Below are 26,230 nucleotides of genomic sequence, written 5' to 3'. Positions count from 1 at the left end.
TTTTTGGGGGGAGGGGGGAGGCAATTGGGGTTAAGGGACTTGCCCAGGGTCACACAGCTAGTAAGTGTTAAGTGTCTGAGACCGGATTTGAACTCTTGTACTCCTGAAAGCTCTCGACTTTTCATCCTTGAGTCTTGGAACTGAATAGTCCCTGCTTTCTGCCAACAGCATCATTTGGAAGCAAAAGTCTTGAATTACAAGCCAGGAGACTCAAATTCTAGACCTAGGTTGATCATTAAGTACCAGTCTAACTCTAGGCAAACTATTTTCTTTCCGTGTCTCAGTTTTATCATTTGTCAAGTGATAAGTGGGTTGGACAGGGTGGTTTTTAGGCCCCTTCTACCTTTGGCATTCGAGAAGTCTTTTAGACGGGAAGCAAGGCTAAGAAAAATGAGGGACTCTGGCCCATAACTGCTTCATCACCACCAACAGAAACGGAAAACAACCCTCAGCCCTATGGGTGGCATGTGGTGGGAATATTTAAAAAAAATGTTAAAGTTGTCCAATAGAGGAGTACATTTCAGGCACAAACTAGGAATGGTGTAGGGAGAGGAGGAGGCACAAAAATAAATTTGACGAAGGGGCCGACTTTTCTTATAAATAACTGTACAGTGGCCAAAATACCAATGGATTCAGCCACACGCCAGGCCCCACCCACGCGGCCCTGCCCTCTTTTGTCTCCTTGCGCGTTCCGTAGCGGAACTGAGGTCAGCCTCTGAATCTGGAAGTGAATGTTTGGAGACTTAGTGCCCGGCTCCGCGAGAGCAAGTTGGAGAGAACCAGCGAGGGGCGAAATCCACTGATCTGTCTCCGGTTTTACGGTGTGCTGGCAAGTGGAGAGGGGCGAGACAGAGCGAGATGGAGGGTTGGGGTGGGAGTCGGGTTGGGTGGGGGAGGAGCAAATGCTGCTCTCTTGCTTTGAAAGGATCGGGCTGGAGCCGGGTTGGTCCTTGGCTAGTGTCTGGAGAGTCAGTTCTAGTAATGCCTCTTCCCTTCCTGGTCTCCCCTGTTCCCCATGTCCAGGGAGGAATGCTGCCTGTAACATCTTTGGGGTCATGGTTGTGTGTTGCGGGGCGTGGAGGGAGAGGGTTGTGGCAGGATCGTGTGCGAAGCTACGCCTGGCACCGACTCACAAATGCTGGGTTTTTTTTTGTTTTTTACATTTTAAATTCTAGTGTGCTGACAGCTTTTCCAGATTTTCTTATCCACTTCCCTACCACCTCGGCCGCAATGCCTTTAAATGAGTTGAATGGAGATGGTACTGATCAAGAAGAAGGGGTAAACTTGGAATCGGATGTCATTGCCATTACCAATGTATTGGAAACGTTCAGTGAGAGCCAGGAGGCAAAAGGACTAATTGATAACCTGAAATATGTATATGGTGATTTGATAACTCGTGAAGTTACAATTGAAAAGTTTATAGGTAAGTGATCTTTGGCATATCAGTTGAATTTCCATTTTGTGATAGCATTTATGATCTCTTACAAAGAGGCAATGATAACAAAACTGCTCAACCATGATTTGAAAATAGTTTTTGTGGTACTTATTGGGATGCTTGTATGGAGGCAGCTTGGTAGTGGTACAGTGTGGGATTTGGAAATAAAAGGCTTGGGTTCACTACCTGTATAACCTTGGAAATATCACAATCTCTCTCGACTACATTTCCTCCTCTGTAAAATGAAGATTTGATGATCTCTGTGTACCCCTTCCATTTCTAAATTTATAATCCTTTTAGTTTATGACTGAGATGCCTATGATCATCTCATTTGCTACCATTTGCTCTGAAGTTGTTTAAAGAATTCAGGCATGCAATGCGAAAAATAGTCGGATCCCATTTTGATTTTAATACTTATACCTTCAGTGACATGTAATAGAGGGAGAGGAAGAGAATAAATGCTAACTTGCTTTCTGTAGAGCTAGGATTTAAATGGTTTTAACAGAAATGGAATAGTGGAGATGGTTAGCAGGACACTGAATTATATGGTATATTAAATCTGGTTCCAGAAATCAAACATGAAAATTGGTTTCATTACTTTATGGCCAGATTCTCTGTGTAATGTCTTATATTGTTTTAATTAGAATGATAAATGTTTAAACTAGAAGGAACCTTAGAAATCATATGGACTAATCCCATCATTTCTATAAATGAGGAAACCAAGGGCTAAAGAACAGAAATGACTTACCCAATATCTCATAGTAAGTGGTAGAGTGAGGGTTTGAACTTATGCCTAAAAATCTTCTTTGCCCTGAAATGGAGATGTATTTTGCTACTAACTGGCCATGGAAGGCAGGGAGGGGCATACACAGTGAAAAGACTAGTATTTTGTGTATTTTTCTATTCAGTTTGATTCAGTAGAACATTGTGTTTACATTATTTCCATTACTTTACGTTTCCATACTAATTTAGTGGTTAGCATCTTGCTAGGTGCTAGGAATACAAAGACAAAAATGAAATTGTTCTTAAAAGGAGCATTTATGGGGGTCCGCTAGGTGGCACAGTAGATAGAGCACTGGCCTTGGATTTAGGAGTACCCGAGTTCAAATCTGGCCTTAGACACTTGACACTAACTAGCTGTGTGACCCTGGGCAAGTCACTTAACCCCCATTGCCCCGCAAAAAAAAAAAAAAAAAAGAGAGAGAGAGAGAAAAGGAGCGTTTACTCTGTTGGAGAGGCTACAACTCTGATTCAAAGAAGCATAAGGTAATTTTAGGAAGCAGCATACATTAACAATTGGAGAGTTCCAGAGAAGTTTCTTGGAGGAAATGGCACCTGAGCCTTGGAGGAAGATTAGTGTTCTGAGAGTGGATAGGGAGATCATTTCAGGCATGGGGGAAATCCTTGAGCAAAAGGATGGAGTCTGTAGGCAGGAGATGGAATACCTAATTTGGGGAATCCCTAGACCTTAGAGTGTATGACATAGAGGGATGTGAACTAAGACTGGAAAGGTAGGTTGGGCACTCTTTACAGAAGACCTTACAAACTCTTTAGCATTCCTTTTTTGGGGGGGAAGAGGGGAGGGAAGGAGGGCCACTGTGTGGTCAGCCTTATTCTTGCATTAGTGGTGTAGATAGAAACAAATTTCAGCTGGTTGCATATTGACTTAGAAAACCACTAATTAACATCATATTGTATTGTATTTTTTTTAATCTATTTGTTAAACTTTTCCCAGTTACAGTTTTTTGGGTTTTTTTTTGCGGGGCAATGAGGGTTAAGTGACTTGCCCAGGGTCACACAGCTAGTAAGTGTCAAGTGTCTGAGGCCAAATTTGAACTCAGCTCCTCCTGAATACAGGGCCACTGTGCCACTTAGCTGCTCCCCCCCCCCAATTACATTTTAATTTGGTTCTATTTTAGAGGAGAGGTGTTTGACACCTCTTGTGTGGAGGATTGTTTGTAGGAAGGAGAGACTAGAAGTAGAGTTAAGAGGCTGTTACCATACTCTAGGTTAGAAGTAATGGTGGCCATGTAAATGAAGAGAAAGGAGATAGAAGAAATGATATAAAGGCAGAATTGATTGGATTTGGCAGACTATTGATGATATGTAGAGGGATGAATCAAAAATGACTCAGAGATTGGGAGCCTTGGTGATTAGAGAACAGATATAAGGATGTTTGGAGGTGAGGTGAGAAGCATGAGGGGCTCTGTTGGGGAGAAGTGGAGATACTGATTCAACATTTGGTGGAGAATATCTAGCAGCTAGTTGGAGATATGGTGAGAGTTTAGGACTAGATGTGTAGTTTTGGGAGTCAGATAAAATAAAAAGAGAAGTTTCAGAGAGAGGAGGAAAGAGAGGGATGACTGTCTAACAAATGAGACTGAGAATTGCTCTGACTTGTTTGAGAACTAGGAGAGTGCATTGTCATTGAAGTCAAGGGAAGAGAGAAAATAGGAGAAGCACAGAGGAGGAAGAAGCAGGAAGAGGAGGAAAAGAGTATTTCATTTAGCTATTGAGAACATTGGTAATCTTTGAGAGCAATTTCTGGTGAGTAGAGGGGTTGGAAGCCAGATTACAAGTAGTTGAGATGTAAATCAGCATAGAGATGACTTTTTCTAGGAGTTTACCTATGAAAAGGAAGAGAGATATAGGTCTAAGGCTTTGGGATTGTAGGATCAATTGCAGGTTTTATGAGGAAGGAGGAGGGGGGAGATCTGGACATGTATAGGTAACAGGGAAGGAACCAGTAGATAGAGGGCGATTGGAGGTTCTGTATGGGGAGAGAATGAGGGAAGGGGAAAGCCTCCATCCTTTTCTCTTATACTTTTTCCTTTTCTTCTTTACAGAGAAGAGGATTATGGGAGAGAAATATAGTCAGCACAAGTACTCTATGCTTGATGCAATCAGCTTGCCCCTCTTTTCTACCTCTTACTCAAGACCTAGTCACAGATCCTTCCTTCCTTCCTTCCTTCCTTCCTTCCTTCCTTCCTTCCTTCCTTCCTTCCTTCCTTCCTTCCTTCCTTCCTTCCTTCCTTCCTTCCTTCCTCCCTCCCTCCCTCCCTCCCTCCTTCCCTCCCTTCCTCCCTCCTTTAAGAGTTTATTTGCTTATGATTACAAATTTTTCTTACCTTTTATTCCCACTTCTATCTCCCTGTTTTTTCCTGTTTCCCTGATGAGTCGAATTTCTTTTTGCATCAGATTGTGTGTGTGTGTGTTCGTTCTACCCTCCGCTGGAAGGATGAAAAATGAAAGTAAGGCTTTAGCTGAGTTCTGTTCTCCCCAGCCCTCCCCCATTTCTATAGACTTCTACTTGACAAATCCATTTAAATAAGATGAGAGTTCCCTTTTCCTTCCTTCTCCATCCCTTCCCTTTCTTCTTTTAAGATGATCAAAACAATAAAACCACTGCCATGCCTTTTCTCTTATTTTACTTACTCTATGATCCCTCCTTACATTAGGAAGAACCCTAATAGGTCATCTTTTCAACCTAAAATCACACAGGAAAGGGTCCAGGACAAGAACTATGGAACAGAAACTGGTCATAATTGCAGACTCAGACCCTGAGCCATGATATTATTAGAGATCATAGCCTTACACACTGGACTGAGATGTCCTAAAAAAGACACATATATCATAAAGTCCCTTTGAATTGTATTTACTGTTATTTACCTTTTTATGTTTCCTTGACTCTCGTGTTTGTACTTCAAAGTTTCTAAGCAGCTCTGGTCTTTTTATCAAGAATTCTTGGAAATCCTATATTTCATTAAAGGTCCGTTTTTTCTGCTATATATTTATTTATAATATAAATTAATTATAAAATATATATATATATTTAGTTTTTCTGGTTAAGTTATTCTTAGTTGTAGTTTTATATCTTTTGTCTTTTGGAATATTGTATCCAAAACTCTGTTCCTTTATGGTTGTACTTGTTAAATCTTGTGCAATTCTGACTGTGGTTTATTGGTTCTTAAACTCTTCGTTTCTGGATGTTTGCAGTATTTTTTTCTTTGATCTAGATTTTGGCCATGACATTTTGGGAAGTTTTCATTTCAAGATTTTTCTTAGGAAGGGATATGTGGATTCTTTTTATTTTAAATTTTTTTTTACTTTGTCCTCTTGTAATATGTCTGACCTGTTTTCTTTTATTTTTTTTTGAAATATGAGATCCATGATTTTTTTTTTTTTGCTAATGACTTTCAGTTAGCCCAATGATTCTTAAATTATTTCTTTGACATATTTTCCAGGTTAATTGATTTTGATATGTGATACTTATAATTTTCTTCCATTTTTTTCAATCTTTTGGCTTTTATTTCTTGTCTCATGTAAGTCATTAACTTCTCTTTGGTCAGTTCTAATTTTCAAAGACTCATGGACTGTTATTGGGAAAGGTTTTGTACCTCTTATACTAATCCATTAATTCTCTATCCTAGTTTTTTTTTCTCCAAAGCTCTTTTTTTCCCCTAGTTGTTCTTCCAGTGCTTTCATTAATAATATAATTTTAAACTCTTAAAAATAACTCCTCTTTAAAAATTTTTTTCTAGAAATTCTGTTTGATCTTCTGGCCAAGCTGTGTTTAGGTTTTAATTATAGGAATTTTGGAGTTATTTTCTTCTTTTAAGTTGGTTTCTTGGATATCCCTCATACAATTTTAGATCTTTTTCTTTTTTTGTTTACTCATTCCTCCAGCCCTATTTCCTGGATAGTAACTTTATGTTAGGGCCACTCTTTGCATGTCTAGAGAGAATGTTATGTTCTTGGATATACTCCTGGCTTATCTTTTTTTTTTTTTTTTGCGGGGCAGTGGGGGTTAAGTGACTTGCCCAGGGTCACACAGCTAGTAAGTGTTAAGTGTCTGAGGCTGGATTTGAACTCAGGTACTCCTGAATCCAGGGCCAGTGCTTTATCTGCTGCACCACCTAGCCGCCCCTCTCCTGGCTTATCTTATCTGGGGTCCTGTTACTATTTTCTTCAGTTCATGAGTGCTATGTTTTTCATGTTTACCATTGGTGGCTTGGATCCAGTCACTGCAAACTTTTACCAGGCACTTAGTGGTCTGATCTCTGGCATCCTAGACCTTTGAGATGACATACTCTGGTTTAGATCTAGGCAACAAAACTTCAGACTTACCTCTGAGTGGACCTTTAGTTGACAGTTGCTGGGCCCAACCCTGTCAGCTAGCAGCATGAAGCCTCTGCAGTTTCAGAGCCACAGTATACTGTCTCTCTTTTCTGACCTTGAGAGTTCAGTCTTTGATCCTGCTTTGGAGTCAGACCAATAGGGTTGTTATGAGTAGGGGGCTGTTTGTGAACCCTACTTGGTATCGAGAGACAGCTCTGAAGCCCTTTTTTGAATATGGAGTCCTTGATACCCTCTCTGAGACAAAGCACTAGTGTTCCATCCCAATTCTCAGTCCAATGTGTAGGGCTATGATCTCTAATAATACCATGGCTCAGGGTCTGAGTCTGCAATCATGACCTACTTCTGTCCACAGTTCTTGTCCTAGACCCTTTCCTGTGTGTGTAATTGAAAAGATGACCTATTATGGCTCTTCCTTATATTTCCAGCTCACTACTCAGTCTAGAGTTATACTTAAATCTTTATTAGCATAAATATGAATGGAGTAGGGCTGTGTTCCTATTCCTCCATTTTTGCTGGTGTCTTTCTGTTTGCATTTCACAATTCCTAGACTACAACTCTGATCTTTTTATCAGAAACATTTGAAAGTTTTTTTCCATTAAAGGTCTGTTTTTTTTTTTTTACCCCATAGAATTAATTAAGATTCTCTGAAGTGGTCTTTTTTGTCATCTCTTACAGTTCAATATTCTTTAACATACACAGACCATAAACTTATTCAGTGATTTCCCAATTGTCTAAGAGATATTTTAAAGTACCACCTTAGATTCTAGTTCTTTTCAGTCTAGAAGAGGGGACCTTCGGGATCAAGAAGTTTGTTTCTCTCCCTGGTCTTATCCTCCCTCTTTTTTTCCTTGTTGAATTTAATATACTTCTGTTTTTGCATACATGTACATATGTATTTAACCCTCCTTTTTCCACTTTAGAGAAAAATGAGGTTGATCTGATGTCCTCCCTTCCTTTCTCTTCCTCCATGTTTATATATTCATCTTCATATACCCCAAATGAAAAATAGCATTACATCCCCTTTTTTCTCCTTTCTATATGTGTATAGTCTTCCTTTACCCTTCCCTTCCTTTCTCTTCCTCCATGTTTATATATTCATCCTCATATACCCCAAATGAAAAATAGCATTACATCCCCTTTTTTTCTCCTTTCTATATGAGTATAGTCTTCCTTTACCCTTCCCTCTCTTTCTCTTCTTCAAACCTTCAGAATAAACCTAATCCATCTTTAGATCCTTTTTTTCCTTTTTAACTTCCTCAATGCTCTTTTTATACATTAAAGCTCTTAAGTTATACTTATTTCCTTGTTTCTTTTCCTCATAAGAAGTCTTAATTCAGCTCCTATTTGCTCAAATAAATTTACCTTTCTAGTTTTCCCTCGGCTCCTATTTCTTTTTTGGGGGGTGGGATGGGGCTCATATTCCTTTTTATTTAATGTAATAATCATTTTTATTTATAGTTTTGGGTTCCAATTTTTATCCCTCCTTCCCTCTCTCTCCTTCCTCTTCCCCAAGACAGCAAGCAATCAGATATGGGTTATACATGTATGATTATACAAAACATTACCATATTTGTCATTTTGTACAAGGAAACTTGATTAAAAGAAAAAAAATGAAAGAAAGTGAAAAATGTATTGTCTTGGATCATTGTATTGTTGAGAATAGTCAAGGCATTCACTGTTCTTCATTAAATAATATTGCTATCTCTGTGCACAATGTTCTCTTGGTTTTGCTTACTTCACTGTACATCATTTCATATAAGTCTTTACAGACCTTTCTGAAATCATCCTGCCTGTCATTTCTTACAGCACAATAAAATTCCATCACCATCACCACAGCTTGTTTAGCCATTTCCCAATTGATGGGCATTCCTTTGATTTCTAATTCTTAGCTACCACAAAAAGAGCTGCTATAAATATTTTTGTACAAATAGGTCTTTTTTTTTGGGGGGGGGTGTCTTTGGGATATAAACCTAGCAGTGGTATTGCTGGATCAAAAGGTATGCACAGTTCTATAGCCCTTTCGACATAGTTCCAAGTTTTGGCTCGTATTTCAAAGTTCCCACTCAACTCTTGTCTTTTTATAAGGAATGGTTAAGATCCTCTATTCCATTAAAGGTCCACTTTTGTTTCCCTGTAGAATTATGTGAAGCTTTGCAGGGCAACTTATTTTAAATTGTTTTCCAATAAGTATTTTAAATTGTAGCCTACTCTCTTTTGCCTTTTGGAATATTGTAGTCCAAGATCTCTTGGTTTTTAGTAGAAGCTGCCAGGTCTTATGTTCCTTACTGGTTCCTTGGTACTTGAACTGCTTCTTTCTGGTTACTTTAAATATTTTTTTTTTCCTCTCTGACTTGGGAACTCAGGATTTTGGCTATGACATTCCTGGGATTTTCCTTTTAGTTTTTCTTTTAGAAGATGATTGGTGGAGTCTTTCTTCTATTTGCTCTCTGCTTCTGGTAGTTCTGGGCACTTTTCATTTATGATTTCTTGAAATACAGTGTTCAGTTGGGTTTTTTTTTAATCATGGTTTTCAGGAAGTCTAGAGATTTTATTTTATTTTTTTGAGATGAGTTTCTCTATCTTACCTTGGCTGAAAGTATAGTGGCCACTCATGGGCCCAATTTCATTGCCCATCAGGCTAGAAACTTTATCCTGTTTCATTTCCATCCTGGTCTGGTTTGTCCTTCCTCAGGCAGCCTTGTGGTGGTCCTTTGATCCTAGGGGCTCATCTTATTAGTGCTAGATTTAATGTTGATACCTGATTACCTTTAGACTTGCTGCATCTCAGCGCTCCCACCCATAAATGATCTACCAGCCTTAGCTTTTCCAGTAGCAGGGACTACAGGTATGTGCCACCATGTCCGGTGAGTACAGTATTCTTAAATTATTGATCCTTGATCTGTGTTCTGTGTCAGTTTTTTATATCAGATATATTACATTTTCTTATATCATTTCAGTCTTTTGATTTTTGTTTTGATATTTCCTGTTGTCTCATGGAGCTGTTGATTTGTTTGGCCTATTCTGGTTATCAGGGAGTTTTACTGCTTTTTTGTCTAAGCTATCCATGGTCCTTCCAATTCTTTCTTCCAGAGTTCTTATTTCATTTTTAAAAATCTGTTGCTTCATTTCTTCTAGGAATTCATGTAGTCTTTGTGGGAAATTTTTTCTTTTTCATTTAAGGTCCTTTTTGCAGTCGTTATGGAATTAGATTTGCAAAAATATTTTGTACTAGTACGGTGTTTTCTTAGATTTACTCATCTCTCCAATTATAGTTCTTGAATTGGTCCAGGTCTAGGCCCTCCCCACTCTGTACTTTTAGATAGTGTAGTTGGCCCTGTTTGGTTTCAGTCTGTGTGACCTGGTTTTCTACTTTGATCTCCATCTCTGGGTTTAAGCCCCCCCCCCCCCGCCCCCCCCAAGTTTGAAGTTCAGAGCAATGGATCTCAGGGCCCTCTATGGCATCTTAGGACAGAGTGCTAGAGACCTAGGATAGCCTGGGTATGGCTAAGAGCTTCCTCTTCCTCAGCTCACATCTCACAGGTACCTTCTCCCCTATTTATTTCACCCAAGTCTCACATGATGAAGTGACTTAGATCTTTGCCAAGGCAAACCTCTGTATGCTAAAGTATCTCCATTCTGTTCCATATTCTACAGCAGATTTTACCTTGCCTTATCTGCATACTCTCACTTATTTTTGTTTTCTCACTGCCTACAAACATGTCCATGTCTCTTCCATCTTCAAAAACCCCTCACTTTATCCATCCATCTCTGCTTGCTATCATATCACTTCCCACTTTTTTTTGGCTAAATTCCTTGAGATGGCCATCCAAAATAGGAGGTATTCAGACTTTTGTATGGAAAACTAGTAATTCTCATACTGTCTTAGAACTGTCTTTTAGCTCTTATGCTACAATTCTTGTTTGTCAAGTTCTCAAGTCAACTTTCAGTTGTCATTTTAAAAAAATTTCATTTTGATTAGAAATCAAAGGAATGCTCATCAATTGGGAAATGTCTAAACAAGCTGTGGTGTATGATGGTGATGGAAAATTATTGTGCTATAAGAAACGACAAGCATGATGATTTCAGAAAGACCTGGAAAGACTTGTATGAACTGATATATAATGATGTGAGCAGAACCAAGAGAAGCAATATTGTTTGATGAAGAACTGAATGACTTGACTATTCTCAACTGTTAAAGCTAAAATTCTAGCTAAACTATCTAAAATATCTAATGAGTGGTCGCCAATAAATTATAAGCTTTAGCAAGAGTTAGACTTGTAAACATTTATTAAGGAGAATAAGAATTTGGTAAAGAGAGAGAGAAAGGCCTAGATTCCTATCTATTAAAGGGAGAGCGCATTTCTAGCTCCCTTCTCCACCAGCGTCCTCAGGAAAAAGCCCCAGTCAGAGTGCCAGGCTCCCCCCTTCTTCCTCCCACAAGCAAACGTCACTTCCTGACACCAAAGAAAAGACTCCTGGTCTTGCCTTCAAAGACCTTCACTTCATGGCAGAACTTTCCAGTAAGTAAGTCTCCAGTAGGTGGCATCATTCCAATCATTACAGTCCCCCCTTTTGTTTCATTTGAAAAACAAATGCGTTTGCTCAACGAAACAACCAAAAATAATATCCTATGCTAACTAACAATATGTAAATAACAATATAGAAAAGGGAGAGAGGAAAGTTTTGTCCAAAGGGGCAGTCCCTCATGAACCGCGCTTTGACATAGGTCTTGCAAAGGGAGGGCCTCTGCAGAGAGTACATGTAACAGATGGTGTATATTATAACAGAAAGAGAAAAAAGAAAAAAACAAACAACAAAACAAAACTATTCATTTAAAGTCTCTGAAAGTCTTTTCTCAGATGTCCTCTAGTTGTAGTTGTGGAATGGAAGTCTTTTCAGGGTTTGATGTGTGGATGCTGGTAATCAGCCAGGAAAATTTCCTACAAAATTGAGCTTAACACAGCTTTAAAATAGCTTTGTCAATAATCAAATCAAACAATGAAAGTTCTCAAAAACATGTCTAAGTGAATTCAGAATATTAGTTGTTACACATGAAACATGTAATAAAACAAAAATGGAAACATTCTTTAAAATTAATATTACTATAGTCCCCCCTTATGGAGGGTAAATTGAGAAGACAATTGCTGCAATATTAATTTTTAAAAATAATTTTTATCTTTGTTTCATCACTTTTTGCATCATCTGCCTAATTATCCTCATGCCATTATGAGAAATTTAAAAATCTAATATAATTGGTAACAGATGTCAAGGCCAAATTCAGCAGTGTATTTATCATGACACCTGAGATAATGATGGGATATGAGCATTCCCACACTTGAGCAATGTATACTGCCCATGCAGTATGCCAGGCTTAAAATAGGTGGGTGGAATATTGGAGGAAACTGAGTCAGACTTAATCAGATGCATGGGATTGAGATGTCCATGGCATCAGGCATATAGGAGGGGGCATGGAAGCCAGGCAAAGAATGAGATGGGTGGGATAAAAACTTCCAGCCATCTGTACAGTATTGTGGGGAAAAATAAAATAAAATATTAAACCAAGAGAATCCAACCTCAACATTTGTCAAAAGCCGTTCCCTCGGCCATACCTTGACTTCATGCATGTTTCCCCTCATGTAACAGTTCAATGTCTGCTCTTGCATGTATTCCTCTTGTGATTGGATGGCATCTTGGCCAACTGGCATCTGATAACTCATAATAAAGGCAATTAATGTCTTAAATGATAAGTTCCCATAATCCAAGTCTCATATGGATTTAAAAATTGAGGATAATAAATGATCACAAAAAATGTGAATGTACCTTGACTCAGAATATAATATACAATTATGCAACAATTTCAAAGAATACCTTTTTTTTTACTTAGTATACAATTACTTTTGTGAAAAATTGGAACAAGTTAAATACAAATTAAAGCACAACATAATCTCAAAGAAAACTTTTTTTTTTTAAAAGAAAACTTTTACAAATGTTCCCCTCTTTTTTTTTTCTTTTGGAATATGCTTATCAAAAATAATACTTCTAGAATCAATTTACACTTGCCATGGCAACCAATTTGCCAGGGAAATGCTTTAAAGAGTTTGATCAAATAATCAGTTGAGAGGAAAAAAAATAGCAAAAACAAACAGCTTAGAATATGGGAGCACAATACTCCTAGAATTAACATTGTATTATGAAATCAAAACCATCTTACAATGTTTCAAAATTCGATAGACGAATGAATAGAAGAAAATACACATGGAACAATAAAAGACAATGAAATTCAAACTAGGGAAATCTAAATGAATATGAACTTAATATTAATAAGAGTATTATAAAATATAAACTTGATCACATGACTATAAAAAGCTTTCTTTCTTTCTTTCTTTTTTTTTTTTTGGTGAGGCAATTGGGGTTAAGTGACTTGCTCAGGGTCACACAGCTAGTAAACGTCAAGTGTCTGAGGCCGGATTTGAACTCAGGTCCTCCTGAATCCAGGGCTGGTGCTTTATCCACTGTGCCACCTAGCTTCCCCAATAAAAAGCTTTTACAAATATTCTCTTTGTTTTAAAAACTAAGTATAAAACACAATTTCAAAAGCATGAAAATCTCTATGAAAATAAACCCATACCATTAATTTCAAAACCTAGATGTAATAGCATAGAAATCCTATGTAACCTCTGAACTAATACTATTACTCTGAGTGAAATTAGAACACTTTTGATTCCTGTATCTAAAATCCCCAATACTCATATCAATACCTTGCTGCTTACTTCTACATTTCTGTAAAATATGTACCCTTCCATGGCAAAAGAAGTGGAGTCTTGAACTATGATGAAGATTGTTACTTTTATTCAGCTTAAGTTTGTCTTCTTTAATTCCTCTATATTGTCTGTCAATCCTTTCATAATACAAATGCTTTAGAAGGTTACTAATTAAAGACAAAAGCAGATTAGCAAAATTATGAACAAAACGAGCATATCTGGAATTTAAAGGGCTTTCTAAGGTTGAGTCAGAAGCACAGCCAGGCCAGGGAAGGGCTGAGCCTGAAGCTGCAAATGCAGGTAGAGAAAGCTGCACATGTGCATCAGATCTCTGGACTTTCAAGGCAGGGGAAGCCATGGGATTGGCCATGGGAGGAGTAGAAGGTGGGGTTTGGAGAGGAGGGGAGGGACCAGGGCAATTTGAATCAGACTTGATTTTGAACTCAGGTCCTACCCCCACTGCTAGGGGATTAAAAGCTTCTAGAGGTTGGGTCGTTGCCCCCAGGCATGCAAAATTAGAGAATCTCTCAGCATTAGAATTTGGGAAAAATACAGGAGTTCAAGGTTTCTCTGAAAAAGCATGGCTGGGAGAGGGGGGATATTTATATTCCCTTGTATGAGCACCTTGCTGGCTCCTCCAACAAAAATAAAAATAAAAATAGAAAATCCACAAAAACAAAGCATTAACATGATCTTATCTCCCATTTGTCTGGTTAAACAGACAGAAATCAAAAATAGGGTAATTAGGGAGTTTAAAAGGTCCATTTGAAAAAATTTAAAGGGAAAACACCCAGCAATTCAGCAGTACTTCGGATTTAAAGGGACAGGGTAGGGGAAATTTCTTACCCAACCAGAAGATCAGAAGAGTGAGGTTCAGCTTATCCCTTCGTGGTCACCATCTGTTAAGGCTAAAATTCTAGCTAGTCTGTCCAAAATATCTGAGTGGTCGCCAATAAATTATAAGCTTTAGCAAGAGTTAGACTTTTAAGCATTTATTAAAGAGAATAAGAATTTGGTAAAAAGAGAGAAAGGCCTAGATTCCTATCTATTAAAGGGAGAGTTCATTTCTAGCTCCCTTCTCCACCAGCGTCCTCAGGAAAAAGCCCCAATCAGAGCACCAGGCTCCCCCCTTCTTCCTCCCACAAGCAAAGTCACTTCCTGACGCTAAAGAAAAGACTCCTGGTCTTGCCTTCAAAGACCTTCACTTCATGGCAGAACTTTCCTATAGTAATTCTCCAGTAGGTGGTGTCATTCCAATCATTACACAACAATACAATGATCCAAGACAATCCCAAAGGTCTATTGATGAAACATATTATCCACCTCCAAAGAAAGAACTGATATTGATTGAACACAGACTGAAGCATGCTATTTTTCACTTTCTTTCATTTTTTTCTTCTATTTAAGTTTTCTTATACAAAATGACTAATATGGTAATGTTTTATATAATTGTATATGTATAACCCATATTTGACTGCTTACTACCTCAAGGAAGGGGAGGAAGGACGGATAAAAATTGGAACCCAAAACTATATATAAAAATGTTTATTACTTTAAAAAATTAATTTTGTTGTTTGTTTTGTTATCTACATTTTTTGTTTTTGTTCCAGCTGGACCTTTCTGTTTTTCCTAGATTTTCTGGTTTTATTAGAGTACTCTAAGTTGAATAATCTTTGTTGTAGAGTGTGATGTTCATTTTTGGTTTTTTTGAATACTCTTTTATGTACAGTTAAAGAAATAGATGCCAGATCTTTTTAACAACTAAGAAGGTTCTTGTAGTTCTTAGGGGGGTTCTATTTTTGTATTGTCACTTCTTTCTAGAAGTTTTTCCTTGCTTTTACTTCATAATCTTTTTTTTTTTTCAGTGAGGCAGTTGGGGTTAAGTGACTTGCCCAGGATCACACCTAGTGTCAAAGGTCTGAGGCCAGATTTGAACTCAGGTCCTCCTGAATCCAGGGCCAGCACTCTATGCCCCATTTCATATTCATTTTTGGGGGGACTTTTTAAAAAGCAATTTCTTTAGTCTCCCTGTTAGGTCTTTTTTCATTTGGATGAGGTTTTCTCTTTGAGGAATTCTTTCCTGTCCCCTCTTGTTTTTATTTTTATTGTTCTACTTTATTTGGCACATTTGTCAGTCTTTTTTAGAGACAAAAGGGGTCTGAATTTATTCATGACAGTTCAGCCATTTCGCTAGAGCTGTTTATATCCAGTTTTGAGATTCTATGATTCTTTGAAGTATGTAACTTTGAAGATATAGTGGACAGAGTAGTGGTTCTGGAGTTCGGAGACCTGAATACAAATCCCACCTTTACCCATTACTATCGTTGTGACCTTGCACAAATTACTTGACTTCCCTAGGCCTCAGTTTCCTCTTATAATCCTGCAAGCTTAATCTTTCCATATGCATTTTAGTGAAAATGCATCTGCTGGCTAAGGGTCTTGGTGACTTGACAAAGGATATTGTTGTCTATATTACTCCTAAGAGGACAAAAAAAAATCTGACTTTATATATTTTATTTTTTATTATCTTCTTTATTTTTTTTAGACATGGCTTAATTAATTGTTCTTTTAGGTTGCCTACAAATCATTGCTAATTTGGTTAGTGAAAGGATATTAAATGTATTGATTAACACGGTTCAGGTCAACAAACTTTAAAAGTGCTTGTTATATGTATAGCTCTGAACATAAATCTTTAAAAAGCTTTTAATTAAGGTAAGAAATGGGCAAAAAAAAAAGAGAAAGAAATGAGCCTACTCTTTTTAAGAAACATGTAACTAATTAGGAAAAGTTTTAAGTTGTCCATTGTATCAACAGACAATATTAAATACTGAACTTTTTACAAATTAATTTGGATTTTCACTTGGTGGTTTAACATAATTCAAACTTATATTTTGTTTTTCCCTCATTTGAATTGTCTTTATTTTTCAGTGATAATGGATAAGTATCAGGAACAGCCTCATTTGTTGGATCCACATCTAGGTAGGAATGTCTATGTTTGTTTTAAAATGTGCCTGTCATGATCCTAAAGAAAGAACTCAGTTTTTATGTGTGTTAGCATTTATTTGATTTATTTGGTTTTATTTTCAGTAGAGTTTGAGAACAAAGTAAAAAAAAAGTTGAAAGTAGATTAATGAATTAAAGATTGTTTTTAGCTAAGTCATGATAGTTTTGTAGCAGTATCTGTGTTTGGATTTTTTGGGGGGGGCTGGGGCAGTGAGGGTTAAGACTTGCCCAGGGTCACATAGCAAGTGTCAAGTGTTTGAGGCCAGATTTGAACTCAAGTCCTCCTGAATTCAGGGTTGGTGCTTTATCCACTGTGCCACCTAGCTGCACCCCTTTGATTGGATTTGTAATTAATGGCATAGTGGCTAGAGTGTGGGAGTTGGAGTCAATGAAACTTTGGTTCAAATCTATCCCGTATGATGGTAGACAAAAATCATTTAGTGAGTTTTAGTTTCCTCATCTATAAAATAGGGATAATCATACCTGTAATATCTAACTTACAGAGTTGTTGTGGGGCTCCAGTGAAATGATGTAGATAAAGCAATACGCAAACTAAAGTGCTATAAAAATTTCTGGTCTTATTATAACTACTTCTTTAGTATTAAATGTCTTCTGTAGACATTTTAAATATCTATAGTAATTTAGTTCTTATTTGTTACTTCTCATGATTAGATTCAGATTAATTTTACTTTTATGAGCTATCATCTTAACTCTTGAGCAATATGTAGAAGGAATACACATACACATACACATACATACACGTGCATATACACATGTACACACAACTGTAATTTGATTTTTAGTTCATAACTCATGCTTGGATGTTTTGACTTTTTTCTCTTCTAGAATGGATGATGAATTTATTGTTGGATATTGTGAGGGCTAGTGATTCTCCTCCTGCTCTGGTACATCTGGCTTTTAAATTTCTTTACATCATTACAAAGGTAATAATTGGATTAATAGTGTACATAATTGGTTTAAAATTTATCATTTTTGGGGCAGCTAGATGGCGCAGTGGATAGAGCACCGGCCCTGGAGTCAGGAGGACCTGAGTTCAAATCCGGCCTCAGACACTTAACACTTACTAGCTGTGTGACCCTGGGCAAGTCACTTAACCCCAATTGCCTCACTAAAAAAAAAAACAAACAAAAAAAAAAAACAAAATTTATCATTTTTAAACATATCACCTTATCAAGGAAAATAATTACTAAATAAGTTATAGTTTTCATTGGTTTTTTTATCTTCTTTGGTTGGGTTCAGTCTCATGGTGCAGCTAGAATGACCTAATTGATTTTTTTTTTAAACTTTTTTTTTTTTTAGTGAGGCAATTGGGGTTAAGTGACTTGCCCAGGGTCACACAGCTAGTAAGTGTTAAGTGTCTGAGGCTGGATTTGAACTCAGGTACTCCTGACTCCAGGGCTGGTGCTCTATCCACTGCGCCACCTAGCTGCCCCCCTAATTGATTTTCATAATATTCAAGATATTTAAGATTTATTTTTTGTTATATAATGATAAAATACAATGAAACAATGAATGGGAATTTGAAGATGGGTAGATGAAGATACTTCAAAAGAACTAAGTTTTCTGGGAAATTAGAACTCTGACAGAGAAACATCATAAAAAATAAAACTTCTACAGAAAGATGGATTACAGTTGTATCTTGCTATAGGCAAATACAATGAATTTATATAAAAGATAATTGGGGAAATGATTATTTGCTTTATAAAAGGATTCATCATGGTATTCTTTTTTTGTTTTTGTTTTTTTGTTTTTTGTGGGGCAATGGGGGTTAAGTGATTTGCCCAGGGTCACACAGCTAGTAAATGTCAAGTGTCTGAGGCCGGATTTGAAGTCAGGTACTCCTGAATTCAGGGCTGGTGCTTTATCCACTGCGCTACCTAGCCGCCCCTCATGGTATTCTTTTAATAGCAAGCTCCCTTAGTTAATTTATAATCTAGTTGAGGGGATATTTAACTGCCAGAAGTACTGAATACTGTGAGAAATGATTATTAATAGCAAGTATCTTGGGGAAATTCAGAGCTTTCCCCTTTCTTCCAAAGCCCCGACCTTTAGAGGTCCAGTTTCTCCTTCATAATAAAATTATATCAATTTCTTCCTCTTGGTCAGACCCATCCCAATGAATCTAGGTTAGGGAAGCTCTTTGTGTTCTATTCAAGCTTGGTTGGAGACAGATCCCTTTATTTAGTTAGCCTAAGGCTTCTCCATTGGGGGTGCGGTGTTATTGGGGCACCCCACCCCCCATTGAAGAGGAGGACATTCTTTGAATTGATAACCTAAGCCTAGAGATAATTTCTCTGTGCAGGGGTCACTTCTTGGCCCCACTGACCAACTACTGTTTCAAGGGTATATAAGCTCTGTGCTCCACTGCCATGATGCTCTTTGGTCTGAGAGAGATGGCCAATGACCATCCTTTTATTAATAAACTGCTGACCTTATTAATAAGATAATTAAATTACCCAGAAACTATGTCTCTCAAATTTTTAATTGTCATAATATATAAGAGAGATTCAAGCAAAGTGAATCAGAGAAACCAGTTAGTTAGGAGGCTGTTGTAAATATCTGAGCATGAGCTAAATTGATGATAGAAATGTACTTTGCTGATCATATTATTGTTAGTAGAGCTGTTTTACAATTCACTGATAATTACTTGATATCTAAACCCTGATGAACAATTTGTTAGCATTATGAGGTAGAATGCTGATCATTTGGTTGATTCCTTGCACATCTTTTTGTTTTCCTGGTTATTTTTTCCTTCCTAGTGGTTTAAAAAAGAAATTGAGAGCTACTAAAGTGGTTAGCTTCTCCAGTGGTAATAGAGAGGCTCCTAAATTTCCCTAGTAGTGGACTGAGGGAAATCAGATCTTTGTCATTCTGAGCCTCAGTAGGGAGGTAAGACCCTGGCCAGGTTAGTTGTTCATTCACCCATTGAGGCTGTTCATGAACTTTTATTGTATTTGAAACAGCTATCCTGAGGGTATGTTGATATCTTAATAAGTAATTATTTATCACTGTTAGAACTTTAAGAATAATGAACTCGGGGAGCAGCTAGGTGGCGCAGTGGATAAAGCACCGGCCCTGGATTCAGGAGTACCTGACTTCAAATCCGGCCTCAGACACTTGATACTTACTAGCTGTGGGACCCTGGGCAAATCACTTAACCCTCATTGCCCCACAAAAAAACAAAACCCCCCCCCCCAAAAAAAAAGAATAATGAACTCAAAATTAACATTGTACAATTAAAAAATCAGGAACCAAAATTTGTTTTGGAATTTTCTGGTGTGCTCTTTGATGCTTATTTTCTGAATGTATAATTCTAGAAAAAAGATAATCATATTATTCATATTGAATTGTATTGTACTGTCTGTATTGTATTATATTGTTTTGTTTTTTGTGTGTGTGTTTTTTGTGGGGCAATGGGGGTTAAGTGACTTGCCCAGGGTCACACAGCTAGTAAATGCCAAATGTCTGAGGCTGGATTTGAACTCAGGTACTCCTGAATCCAGGACTGGTACTTTATCCACTGTGCCATCTAGCTGCCCCCTTATTGTATTATATTGTAACATGACAGGATACCCTGGATTTCTGTCTGCTAGGAGCTTACAAATTGATTTGTGATGTATCCTGAGAAAAAATTATTGTTTTTTGTTAATTTCCTCTAGTCATCTTTTAAATAGCTGTAACTTTTCTTTCTTAGGTGCGAGGATACAAAATCTTCCTTGGTTTCTTCCCTCATGAAGTAGCTGATGTACACCCTGTTATAGATATGTTTACAAATCAGAATCCTAAAGACCATGAAGTAAGTGTGCTTATGTGTTGAAACAATGTAAAATGGTCAACAGTTTAGCAAGTGGCAACAAGGGAAATTTATGTTGAAAGATCTAAAACACTACCTGTTACAATAAATTCTACTATTTCTCTTCTCCCACTTGATGATAACTTACTATGTCTTCTGAAGTTTAGATTGTCTCTTAATTTTTAAATTAAAATACATTTTTTTATGCTTTGTAGTAAGGGTTTTGTTAGATTTATAATACCTGTTACCTTTAAAATGTTCTCTAAATTGCCCCTTGCTATTCCTATTTCAAATTTTTTCTGAGTTGTTCTTTTCTATATTTTTCTATACTGTGTAATTCTTATGTTTTGGAAATTCTTGAAGGAAATATCCTTCTTTGTGATTCTATAACTCATTTTTTTTTTTTACATTCTGCTCTAACATGTTAATCTTATGGACTTTTAGCAAGAAAGATGCCACCTTGTTATTGAATGAAATGAAAATAGCACTTGAAAACTATGTTTGCAAATGCTACTTTTCTTATTTCCCAAGATCTGTGTTTGCTTTTTATTGTACCCTCTCCATTCTATTTGCTATTTCTTTTCATCTTGATTTCAAAAGTCCTGGTCTTGTTTTTCTTTGCTACTTTACTCTAATTTAAAGTTAAAGGTTATCACTTTTATCCTGAGTTTTCCCCTCTGTCTACATAGTTCCACCAGTATAGGCAACTGGATCAGAGAGAGAGATGAAAACTCAGGACAGCTAGTATTTTTCCTCAAACACTGTGACTTTGTCTCTGGAATTTTGGCATTAGCCGATACTATTATATATCATGCTAATTTTGAAGTTAATACCTATTTTTAAAACAAATGATAACATTACATTTTTGGCTCATTTTTTGAGCTTATATTCTGTAAAATTGGTTTTTATTGTTTTCCCTTAATGTGCTTGTCGACTTCAGAATTAGAAAGAGGGGCTTGAAATTGTTGAACTCTCTAGAGTGTTGGCTCTGGAGTCAGGAACACCTGAGTTCAAATCTGGCCTTAGATATTTACTAGCCATATGACCCTGGGCAAGTCACTTAACCCTGTTTGCTTCAGTTTCCTCATATGTAAAGTGAGATGGAGGAAGAAATGGCAAACCATTCCAGTATTTTTGCAAAGAAAACCCCAAGTGGGGTCACAAATAGACATAACTGAATAACAATAGACAACAACTCTTCTCTCTAGAGGCAATTGGATTATCAGTTTTACAAAATCAAAAGCATTAGACTTTCAGAATCAGAAAGAGACCTTAGAGGTCATCTTGTCTTAGTTCCCTTATTTTACAAATGAAGAAATTGAGACTTAGAAAAGGTATATGACTTGTCCAAGGTCACACAGCTAGTGTGACAAGATATAAAGGCCTCTTACCTGTCCAGGGACTTTTTTCCACTATAAAAATTTCTATTATTTTCAATACAAATGGGTTTCTTTTGTAGTTGAGAGTTTGAAAATGAATAATCCTGTTGCTTCTGTTCACCAGATTGGGCAGGGTCATCAGTTTTTGTTTTGTTTTGTTTTGGTGAGGCAGTTGGGGTTAAGTGACTTGCCCAGGGTCACACAGCTAGTGAGTGTTAAGTGTCTGAGGCCGGATTTGAACTCAAGTCCTCCTGCCTCCAGGGCTGGTGCTCTATCCACTGTACCACCTAGCTGCCCCCAGGGTCATCAGTTTTAAAAGGACCTTGCCCCTTTTGTATTGATGATGACTGAGGATGGTTAGGAGTCAATAATAGGGGGATTGTTAGGGAACCAGAAAATTGGAAAGAGGATTAAGGGTAAGAATTATGGAAATATCATGGAAAGCTGGGATGAAGGTAAAAAAGGCAAGTACATGCCACAGTGGCTAGAGTGCTTGGATTCTTGGAGTCAGTAAGACCTAAGTTCAAATCTTAGCCTCAGACATTTCCTGGGTAAGTAACTTAAACCGCTGCCTGCCTCAGTTTCCTTATATGTTGTTGTGAGGATAAAATGAGATATTTCTAAAGCACTCTGCAAACCTCAGTTTTGTAGAAATGCTAAATATTATTACTATAGTTACGACAATTATTGAGGAGATTAGTGGTAGGAGATAGAAGGGGAAGTGGCAATGTTTCAACTAGTAGAAAAAACATTCCTATATATTAAATAGCAAATGCTGTTAAAAAGGTAGGAATTTCCTATCTAAAATATTTCCATTGGTCAGGGAATTTTAAAGAAACAATACTATATCAGTGCGGTTGTGATATACCCTCCCAAAAAACCAGTTCCACATAACAGTTCTTCCTTGGTCCCTTTTTATGTAAGTTATTTTCTGTAACAAAATAACTTGATTATATGTTTGCTTTGTACTGAAATGGAGTTCTTAGCATTTACCATCTATGGCACTCCAGCTGCCTGAAGAAGTCCTATTTAAATCCACAAAATCAACACATGAAATTAAAGCACAGACAGACATAAACACATAAATATTTATAAACACAGATGCACATATACACATATGATCTAGTACTAGGGATCCAGACAAGGACATAGATGGCTGTGTATGTCACTACAAATTACTATTTTAAGCTGAGTTCAAAGTGTTTTTTTTATAATTTAATTTACCAAGCAACATAGGATGTTGATTATTTTAGCATTAGGCTATTCAAACTGCAACTGATACCAAATAACATAAGAAACTGGAGTCTTAGGAATCTAGAGTTAGTTTTGGAAGGGACCTTAGAAGTTATCAAGTCCATCGTCATTTTACAGATGAGGAAACTGAAGTTCAGAGAAGTTAAGTGATTTGCCAAGGGTCACACAGTTACTTAGTGCCTCAGACAGAATTTGAACTTACTACAATGTATTTGCAACAGTATTTAGCAACAGTTGATTAGAGGCAGGTGAACAGGATGAAGATAGGAGGAGCCATATGTGTCCTCTGTACAAGAGTTAGATAGGGATAATTTTTAAACTGATGGATATATTTGCCAATTAGGAAAATAAGTAATTCTTATTAGTTGTCTAAGATGCTAATGATGTCCCATTAGAGTTTGCCTTAAGTATGTAATATAGAGACAATTTCATTGTTTTAAAGCAGAGATCATTTCCTTATAAACTTGCATACATCTTAAGAAACCTTCATTTGACCCTTCCATCCTTCAAGGCTATCATCCTATACCTCCTATACCTTTTATAACTTCCCATACCTTTTATAACTTCTTTATTTTTAAAAAATAAGTTTTTATTGATATCTTTTGTCTTACATATACATACACATACATATACATACATACATATATATATATGTATATATACTTTTTTTCACCATATGTATATTGCCATAATTTCCCCCAATTTCCTTCTCCTTAACCCTTTCCAGAGAGCCATCCCATATGAAAAGTAATGTTTTTTAAAGACAAAAAAAATAGAAACAAAAATAGTAGGAAAAATCCAGCAAAGCTGATCAGTGTATTGAAAAATACTGAAGGTATGTGCATTGTACAGTACTTATAGACATCTCTCCTCCAGTGGGTGTCTTCCCATATCTTTTCTTTCAAGCCATTACAGTTTTTTTTTTTTATGATTTTACAACATTTATTTTTGATATTTTTTTGTGATAGATTATTATTATTTTTTTCAGCAACAAGCATTTATTTTATTTTCCAGTTACATGTAAGGGTACTTTTCAACATTCATTTTCTGTGTTTTTTTTTTTTTTGTTTGTTTTTAGTGAGGCAATTGGGGTTAAGTGACTTTCCCAGGGTCACACAGCTAGTAAGTGGTTTTTTTTTTTTTGTTTGTTTGTTTGTTTTTTTTTGCGGGGCAGTGGGAGTTAAGTGACTTGCCCAGGGTCACACAGCTAGTAAGTGTCAAGTGTCTGAGGACAGATTTGAACTCAGGTACTCCTGAATCTAGGGCCGGTGATTTATCCACTGTGCCACCTAGCTGCCCCCATCACAGCTAGTAAGTGTTAAGTGTCTGAGGCTGGATTTGAACTCAGGTACTCCTGACTCCAGGGCTGGTGCTCTATCCCACTCTGCCACCTAGCTGCCCCTCAACATTAATTTTCATAAGATTTAGTGTTCCAAATTTTTCTCCCTACCTCCCCTCCTTTTCCTCCCCCCTCCACAAGATTGCAACCAGGTTATATATATATATACAATCCAGAACTGTTCTTTTTATCAGTTCTTTCTATAGGGGTGCATAGTAAGCTTCCTCATTAGTTCCTTGGGATTGTCTTGGATCACTGCACTGCTGAGAGTAGTTAAGTCTTTCACAATTGCTCACTGAACAATACTGCTGTCACTATGCACAATGTCCTCCCAGCTCCGCTCATTTCACTATACATCGATGTTCATTAGTCTCTCCAGGTTTTTTTGGGATCATCCTCTTTGTCATTTCCTGTAGCACAAGACCATTCCTCTGCATCATATAGCACAGCTTTTTCCATCATTCCTCAATTGATGGGACATTCCCTTGATTCTCTATTCTTAGCCTCCACCAAGAGTTGCTATAAATATTTTTTGTACAATTTTTTTCCCCCTTTTCTCTTTTTCATGATTACTATTAACTGTTTCCCTTCCATCCTATTCCCTTCCCCATGATATTTATTCTTTTATCTAATCTTCTTTCATCCTGTCTCTCTTCAAAAGGGATTTGCTTCTGTCTCCTCCCCCATCGCTGCCCTTCCTTCTTTTGCCCCTCTCTCTTTATTCCCCTTCCCCTCCTATTTTCCTGCAGGATTAGAGAGATTACTCTACCCAATTGAGGTGTTACATTATTCCCTCCTTGAGCCAATTCTAATGAGATTGAGGTCTTTGAGTGTGAGGCCTCATTTACTGCCCAGATTAAATAGATTACTCTACCCAGTTGGCTGTGTGTTAGTCCCTCCTTAGGCAGCTCTGATGAGTTTAAGGTCTTTGAGCCTTTTCTGATGAGTGTAAAATTCATTTACTGCCCTGCTCCTCTCCCATCTCTTCCCCTACTCCATAAGCCTTTTCCTGTTTCTTTCATGTAGGATTTCACCTCTGCCCTTCTCCCCTCCCCCAGTGAATTCCCTTTACCCCTTAATTTAACCCTAAAGATGTCATCACCTAGCTAAGTGACACAGTGGACAGAGCATCACCCTGGACCCAGGGGGATCCCAGCCAAAACCTGGCCTCAGACACAAGACAGTCACCCACTGTACAACCCCAGGTATGTCCCCCAGCTCCAATTTTTTTTTAATGGTTCTCTAGGGTCTTGTATTTGAAAGTCAAATTTGCCATTCAGTTCAGGTCTTTGCATCACAAATATCTGAAAGTCTTCTTTTTTCATTAAAGTCCCATTTTTTTCCTCTGAAAGATTATGCTGAGTTTTGCTGGGTAGGTGATTCTCGGTTGTAATCCCATTTCCTTTGCCCTTTGGAATATCATATTCCATGCCCTTCTGTGCTTTAATGTAGAAGCTGCTAGATGTTGTGCTATGCTGACTGGGGCTCCCCAGTACTTGAATTCCTTCTTTTTGGCAGCTTGCAATATTTTCTCCTTGACCTGAGAGCTCTGGAATTTGGCTATAATATTCCTAGGAGTTTTCCTTTTGAGATCTCTTTCTGGAGGTGATCAGTGGATTCTTTCAATTTCTATTTTAGCTTCTTCTGGAATTTCAGGGCAGTTTTCCCTGAGAATATCTTAGAAGATGATGTCTAAGCTCTTTCCTTGATCATGGTTTTCAGGTAGACCAATAATTTTCAAATTATCTCTCCTGGACCTATTTTCCAGGTCAGCAGTTTTTCCCAGAAGATATTTCACATTGACCTCTATTTTTTTATTCATTTGGATTTGCTTTATTGTATCTTGATTTCTCATAAAGTCACTGGCTTCCATTTGTTCAATCCTCATTCTTAGGCAATTATTTTCATCAGAGAGCTTTTGTACCTCCTTTTCCATTTGACCAGTTTGACTTTTCAAGCTGTTGACTTTTTTCTCATGTCTTTCCTGCATCTCCCTCATTTCTCTTTCCATTTTTTCCTCTACCTCTCTAACTTCAAAGTCCTTTTTGAGCACCTCTGGCCTGAGACCAATTCATATTTTTCTTGGAAGCTTTAGATATAGGGGCC

At 37.3% G+C, this 26,230-nt stretch overlaps 1 protein-coding gene across 1 annotated transcript in view; it reads left to right on the top strand.

Annotated features, from left to right (window-relative positions):
* Positions 1-719: 719 nt before the first annotated feature.
* TBCD (tubulin folding cofactor D) overlaps positions 720-26,230 on the top strand; it is a 448,209-nt gene continuing 422,698 nt past the window's right edge. Inside the window, 5 exon segments of the mRNA XM_044001676.1 lie at positions 720-829; positions 1,176-1,423; positions 16,264-16,314; positions 17,185-17,282; positions 20,054-20,155. Coding sequence (XP_043857611.1) covers positions 1,231-1,423; positions 16,264-16,314; positions 17,185-17,282; positions 20,054-20,155 — 444 coding nt within the window. The 5' untranslated portion in view covers positions 720-829; positions 1,176-1,230.

The sequence above is a fragment of the Dromiciops gliroides genome, chromosome 4, assembly GCF_019393635.1.
Source record: "Dromiciops gliroides isolate mDroGli1 chromosome 4, mDroGli1.pri, whole genome shotgun sequence".
Taxonomy (NCBI): Eukaryota; Metazoa; Chordata; class Mammalia; order Microbiotheria; family Microbiotheriidae; genus Dromiciops; species Dromiciops gliroides.
Note: the sequence above shows the minus strand (reverse complement) of the source record. Positions and strands in the feature narration are given on the sequence as shown.